We start from the raw sequence: 7,493 nt of genomic DNA on the forward strand, positions 1-7,493 counted from the left end.
ATTTATGTTTCTCCTTTTTATTCACCCAGCAAATATCAGTGTGTAGTAGGCGCTGACACAGTGATCAGTACTGCAGCTCCTGCCCTCATGAAGCTGAACATTCTTCCCTTTCTTGGTTTCTGAATTCAGACTTTGATAAACCCATAAAAATTTTAATTATATGAAACAATAGGAGGGGTGATTGAGTCTGGTTTTGATCATGCTGAATTTGAGATGCCTTTGAGATATCAGAGAAGAGAGATTAGGTAAGCAGTTGGTTAAGAAGTCTGAAAGAGATAAAAGTTTCTGAGTCATAAGCTGTAGGTGGTATTTAAGCTTTGGTTGCAATAGTCTTTGCAAGGTGAGAGTTTGGAATGAGAAGAGAAAGGGATCTCAAGATCAAGCCATGAGAAATCCATCTTTCAGGGAACTAGATAATGGTAGATAACAGAAAACGCAGCCAGAGGTAGGAAGGAAACAGAAAAAGCAGCCAGAGGTAGGAAGGAAACTAGGCACTGTTTTGTCATGGAATCCAAGAGGAAATGAATGTGAACAAGGAAGGAATGGGCCACAGTGTGAAGTACTGCTCAAAGTAGTCTTGAAGAAAGCCCTGGAAAATATCATTGGATTTTGTGACTTAGAATGAGAGAACAGAAGTCAAATGGAACAGTTGGATGTGAGTGGAAGAAGAAAAAGCGTGAACATTCATTTTGTACATCTAGAGAACCACATTGATATGGAGGAGACAGAAAAATTAACATTTAAGGAAACAATGCAATGAGCTTGCCATGCATGAGAGGAGACAACCCTCGACTCCTGCCTGGAAGGAGGGAGAAGAAGGTAGAGAAGTGGGAGGGCTTTATGGAGGAATGGGTGCTTTATGGATCCACTGTGCACAGAGTGATGAAAATGAATTTGTCAAAGAAGGAGAGGAAGCGCATGTGCAGAGGCATGAGGTGTGAGACCATGAGTCTTATTCAGGATTATAGCCAATCTGACTTGGAACACGGAGTGCCTTTGAGAAATGACAAGAGATTGATCCTGGAAAGGACTCAGGAACCAGATCATAAACACTGATTGCTGAGCAAGTTTTATAGAATTTGTCAGTACCCGTGCTTCTCAGTTCACCTCCAGAAATGTCCTTATTGTCAAAAATCAGGAATTACAGACTTTCTGAAGTGAAAACAAAATTTTTTAAAAAATTTTTATATGACTTTATATTCTAGTCCATAATAAGTTTGCTCATCTTTTTATGTGAAATTATCTTAGTCAGTTTTCCCTTGGGTAAAACATTGACCTTGACCCCAACATACATCCTAACTTCTACTCTGTTTGAGAGTGTGGTATCTGTTGGTGATAGTAGTGACTTGCAGCATCATAACCAGACTTGCATTATGGGAAGAGTACAGCCTATTCTCTGTATGTAAGGGTTTCTTATTCATGGATGTAGCCAACCGTAGATTGAAAATATTTGGGGGAAAAATTGCATCTGCACTGAACATTTTGTGTAAGCTGGCTTTTTATCTCTATGACCAAAAGACCTGACAAGAAAACTTGGAGGAGGAAAAGTTTATTTGAGACACATAGTTTCTGAGGTCTCAGTCCATGGTCACCTGACTCCATTGCTCTGGGCCTGAAGTAAGGTAGAACATCATGGTGGAATGGTATGGCAGAGGAAATCTGCTCAGCTCATGATAGCCAGGAAGTAGAGAGAAACCAGGGATAAAATATAATCCCCAAGAGCATGCCCCCAGCAACATACTTTTCTAGCCACACCCCACCTATCTACAGTTACTATCCATTCAAATTATTAATGGATAATCCACTGAGGTTATAGCTCTCATATTCTAATGATTTCACCTCTGAACATTCTTGCATTGCCTAACGTGAGCTTTTCAAGGGACACCTAATATCCAAACCATAACACATATACAGTTTTTTTTTCCTAGTCTTTTTCTAAACAATACAATGTAACAAGTATATCTATGTAACATTTATATTGTGTTAGGCATTATAAGTCAAGTTTATTGTAGAATATGCATTAGTTGTTTGTAAACACTAGATCCTTTCACACTAAGGTACTTTAGCATTTGCAGATTTCAGTGATTGCAGTATCCACAGAGGGTCCTAGAAACAATCCCCCACAGACTGAAGGACAACTGTACTATATTGTATGATGGGGCGTGGGTTGAAGGTGGAGAGAACCACAGACAGGAGGCCATCTTAGTGATCTAGATGTGAAATAATGAGCACTAAAACTTTAAGCAATGGGGATATTGAGATTTAGGAAATAGAATTGGCACAACTTATGGGTGACCTCATGCAATGTGGAAAATGAAAGAGAACTTTAGAGTGATTTTTCCAGTGTTTTACTTGGGCATTGAAATTGGCAATACAGAAGAGAGAAATCTGTTTGTTGGGGCTGGGGGTTGCACTTCTGTTCCAAGATGTTTACTCAATAGAAGGCTTGTAAGGAATTGAGGATGTCACATTCAGCCACATGCTGAGATCTGAGTATTGAAAGAGCTTGGAGTGGAAGTTATCCGCATGTAAGTGGCCCCTGAAGCTTTGGGGACAGATGAAATGGCTCAAAAGTAGAATGCTGAGTTTTGGGACAAGATCTTGGAAAATATCAACATTTAAAAGGAGGGCAAGATGAAAAAGTTCTGAGAAAATAGTGAAGGATCTATAGAGGGACAAGAGATCCAACAGGGAGAAAACAAAAGGGAATTTCAGAAATAACCAGCAGTACCCAAAAGCAGCAGTCATTTTATGCAAATAGTGCCTGAAAGACGTGCACAGAATTTGGTGGGTCTTTGGTTATTAAAGTTATTGTGACCTCTTATGAGGGCAGATTTAGTAGAAGGCACAAAACAGATTTAGCTGGAATGAAAAGTGATAGCAAGGAGGCTGAAGGTTTAGCTCAGTGGTAGAACAATTGCCTAGCATGAGCGAGGCTCTTGGTTCAATCCCCAGCACTACAAAAAAAGAAGAGTGCCAGCAAGTGCACTTGACCATGCTTTCAAGAAGCTAAGCTTTGAGGGAGTAGCAGGGAGAGTATGCTAACCAGGAAGACATTCAAGGTCATCAGGGATAGTTATTATAAGTGGTTTTGGTTTGTATTTAACAAGCATATTTATATACTAAGGAAGAACCAGTAGAGGGAAGAGTACCAAGCTGCTGCCTTACATATGGGAAGTATGTTATTGAAGTATTTATTTCACAAATGACTTCTTACTGTTAAGTTCCTCAGTCTCAATTTTATAGGTAAAATTTGTGTTGTGTGGACTACATGTTTTGTGTTATCATGGTTTTATTAATATTTGGGGGGGGTATATTTTTCAGCCTCAGAATATTCTGCTGACAAGTGACTCTCCATTGGGTGACGTTAAGATAGTTGATTTTGGCCTTTCAAGAATAATGAAGAACAGTGAAGAGCTACGAGAAATTATGGGTACTCCTGAATATGTGGGTAAGTATTTGAAAGAGTGAGATGGTTTTGTGTTTAACATCAGGCATCGCCTTCATCAGGGAACTCACATTCAAAGGGGGCCAGCCATCTGCTATATTAAAATTCCTCCATCAAAGATTCATTCCTGGACTGGGGATGTGACTCAGTGGTAGAGTGTCTGCTTAGCATGCACAAGGCCCTGAATTAGATCCCCAGGACTGCACACACACACAAAAAAAAAAATTAATTCCTGTGGATTAAATTTAAAAATGGAACACTTTCAAGAGTAAAATACCAAATTGGTGATACTTTTCCTATAAGACTAAAAAAGTTTGCTTTTCTTTTTCTTTTTTTTTTTTTTTTTGGTGGCCTTGTGGATGCTCAAGCAAATGTTCTATCCCTGAGCTATGAGAGGTGAAAGTGCTATGGACTGGAGTGGGACAGAAGAGGTGTGGGTGCTCTGAGAGAGATTTCAAGGCTATTATTATAGACAATATGATGCCCAATTAGATGGTGTGAGAAGAGAAAGGTCTCAAAAATTGTCAGTATAAATTGCAGTATTTAGGCATTCAAATATTTTTTAAATACTAGGACTCAACCACAAGGGTGGAAATATGAAAAGTTAACTTCAAACATCTAGTTTAGACTTCATATTAATTCATACTAATTTGAATTATAATGTTAATTTACTTTGTTTTAACCCAAACCTTGACGATAGTGCTTTATTAATTTCTAAGGCTTACTTTAATTTTTTACCTCTGTGAGCAAATTAGGCATTTTTTCCACAAAACTAAATATTTTCTTCTGTTTTTGATACTAGCTCCTGAAATCCTTAGTTATGATCCTATCAGCATGGCAACAGATATGTGGTAAGAGTTGTTTATGAAAGAAAAATTGATAAAATTGGTTTCAAGAGGGGCTGGGGTTGTGGCTTAGTGGTAGAGCGCTCACCTGGCACAGGGTTCGATCCCTAATACCACATAAAAATAAATAAATAAAGATTGTGTCCAACTACAACTAAAAAATAAATATTTTTTAAAAATTAGTTTCAAGAAATTAATATGATACTAAGTTTTCTTTTATTTTCTTTCTGATTTAGGAGTATTGGAGTGTTAACCTATGTCATGCTTACAGGAATATCACCTTTCTTAGGTGATAATAAACAGGAAACATTCTTGAACATCTCACAGATGAATTTAAGTTATTCTGAGGAAGAATTTGATATTGTGTCTGAAACCGCTATTGACTTCATCAAGAGACTTTTAGTTAAGAAACCAGAGTAAGTATTAATATTCATCTTTATCTTCTTTTTTGGTGGGAGGAAGGGAAGCCGAGAAATGAACCCATGGCCGTGGCACATGTTAATAAGCATGTCCCCTACCATCAAATTATACCCCTAGCCTGATTTTTGTCAATTTTTAAGTAGTCTTCTCTGAACAAAAGTATTCCAACAACTGAAATCCCAAAATGAAGACACAAAAATGTAGACATAAAGTTAAATTAACCAGACACTGTGGTGCAAGCCAGTAGCCATTTGGAAGGCTGAAGCAAGAGGATTGTAAATTTGTCTTGGCAATTTAGTGAGACAGTATCCCAAAATAAAAAATAAAAAGGACTGGGGATATAGCTCAGTGATAACATGCCACTGGGTTCAGTCCCCCGGTACCTAAATAAATATGGCTGGGAATTTATCTCAGTGATAGTCATAGAGTTTAATCCCTAGTATTGTAAAACAAACAAACAGGAAAAAAAGAAACTAGATGGAACTCTTGGCCTAATATATGTGTTGAAAGTAAAACTGATAAAAATGAATAACATATTGACCTGTACTGCACACCTCATTATACTAGGATTTAAATATTAATTAGAAAAATTTTATTATTGCAGATGTGTCACTATTCATTAGTAGAAATTGACAGTGAAATGACAGCCAGTCGTCAGTAGATCGTTTCTGTCTGATCCTGGTCTCTCAAGAGAACTATTTAGAGAAAATACTATTTTACTTAAAAATACTATTTTTCAACATTATGGACAGTTGTACTCAAATTTTTAAAACTTCTGGTTTTATTCAGAATTCACAGTAAACCTTGTGCTCTGAGTTTCAGTCAAAGTTTTTATGTTGTCTTAAGTATGAAATGTTTGTCTTTATACAGAGATCGAGCCACTGCTGAAGAATGTCTAAAACACCCATGGTTGACACAGAGCAGTATTCAAGATCCTTCTTTTAGGACGAAAGAGTCATTAGAAGAAGCAAATGCCTTCCAACAAGGTGATTCTGTGCCTGAAATTAAAGCAGATACTGAGAAACCAGAAACCGAGGAATCGCTTGTGACAGAGGAGTTAATTGTAGTTGCTTCGTATACTTTAGGACAATGCAGACAGTCTGAAAAAGAGAAAATGGAGCAGAAGGCCATCTCCAAACGATTTAAATTTGAAGAACCTTTGCTACAAGAAATTCCAGGAGAATTTATTTACTGAGCAGTATTTCCCTTTAAAACTTTTAAGATTTCTACATTGAAAACATTATTATTATTTATGGACCTCTGGCCAAATGGTACATGTACTAGAAGTGGATATCAAAGTATCACTGATATAAGCAAAAATAATTTTGTTAAACATGTGGAGTTAGATCAATCAAGCCAGATTTGTAGAAGTTGCCAACCTGAAGGTTAACAGGTAAAGTTCTCTGTTTCAATGTTATTTTTAAGAAGGGAGATGTTTGCACCTTTTAATTCTACATCCTGTTTCTCTACAATGAGAATTTGTGTACAAAGATGTTTGTATTCACTTTTCTTTAAAAATCCAAGTAAAAGTGCCAAAATTACATCACTGATAAATCTCTTTTGCATTATTCATGTGTTTCTCTATTTGTATGTACATATGTTGATAACTTTACTAAAATACTTTTTTACTTTGGATAGAAGGACAAGATTTTAAATAGACATCTTCTAAATTGTTGAGACATAGAATATCATCATTATGGTATTACAATGTCTTATTTTTGTGTTTTATTACTTTATATTGACCTGATTTGGCTTCTCTCTGTTTTTGCCTAATGTTTATAACCCATCTGTGGCTTTTTTTTTTCCTCTTCAACATTACAATATGAGACTTTTTTTTACCTCTGAGATTATTCTGGTCTCCAAGATCTGGCTTGGTAAGCCAAGAATGCTAAACAAGTATCATCTCTTCAACCATTCCCTTTGTTGTCACACCATTCTCTTCTGTCCTCTCTCCCAGGCTATGCCCCTACTACCTCCTTGCCCCTCTCCCATACTCATCACTTAATTTTGGGCACTCACAGGTATCAGTGTGATCTGATCAGCACTTTGATTGCTCTGATCAGTGACAAGATGATATTATATTGTTTTAATCCCAAAGTTAATGAAATCTTCTAGAAGAGGAAAAAGGAGAGATACAAAGCATAGTCAGAATGGTCACTGAGCCTCTACGTCTGTTGAGTTTATCAGCCCTCAAACTATACCAGGAAACATAAAATGCCAAAATATTTATAATCCTTTGCTTTCATTTATTTAAAAAAAAAAACTGACATTGGATATTTTGTCATTAGGGAGGTACCTTATCCCAAAGGACTTAACTTTAGGTCAGGATGTAGCTCAGTAGTGAGGCTCTGGGTTCAATCCTCAAGATCAAAAAAGGGGGGAAAAAAATCCATGTGTGTGTGTGTGTGTGTATGTATATATATACATATATATATATATATATATATATATATATATATATATATGAATACATACACAAGACACACAATAGAGTTTGAGACAGAAGGATCATGTAAGCCCACAAGTTTGAGACCAGTCTGGGTAACAGAGCAAGACCCCACCTCAAAATAAGTAATAAAAATAATGAAAAATGGAAATGTAAAAAAAGTGTATACTGTATTACTTAAAGTAACTAAATATCCTCACACAAAAACGTCTGAGTCCTTATTTATGTTTTCTTAGGCTGAGTGTTTTATATAAATTCTCATTAATACAGCTTGTCTGTCATCTGTATACTGTGTACACTGAAGCCACACCTGTGCTCCACACTAGGACTGACT

General features: G+C 36.6%; 1 protein-coding gene across 1 annotated transcript in view; it reads left to right on the forward strand.

Moving 5' to 3' along the window:
* Stk17a (serine/threonine kinase 17a) overlaps window positions 1-6,254 on the forward strand; it is a 30,330-nt gene extending 24,076 nt beyond the window's left edge. Inside the window, exons 4-7 of the mRNA XM_076864236.2 lie at window positions 3,325-3,451; window positions 4,251-4,299; window positions 4,530-4,709; window positions 5,584-6,254. Of these exons, the coding sequence (XP_076720351.2) occupies window positions 3,325-3,451; window positions 4,251-4,299; window positions 4,530-4,709; window positions 5,584-5,908 (681 nt within the window). The 3' untranslated portion in view covers window positions 5,909-6,254. The remainder of the gene's footprint in view (window positions 1-3,324; window positions 3,452-4,250; window positions 4,300-4,529; window positions 4,710-5,583) is intronic.
* The last annotated feature ends 1,239 nt before the right edge of the window (window positions 6,255-7,493 follow it).

This window comes from Callospermophilus lateralis, chromosome 1 (assembly GCF_048772815.1).
Source record: "Callospermophilus lateralis isolate mCalLat2 chromosome 1, mCalLat2.hap1, whole genome shotgun sequence".
Lineage (NCBI taxonomy): Eukaryota > Metazoa > Chordata > Mammalia > Rodentia > Sciuridae > Callospermophilus > Callospermophilus lateralis.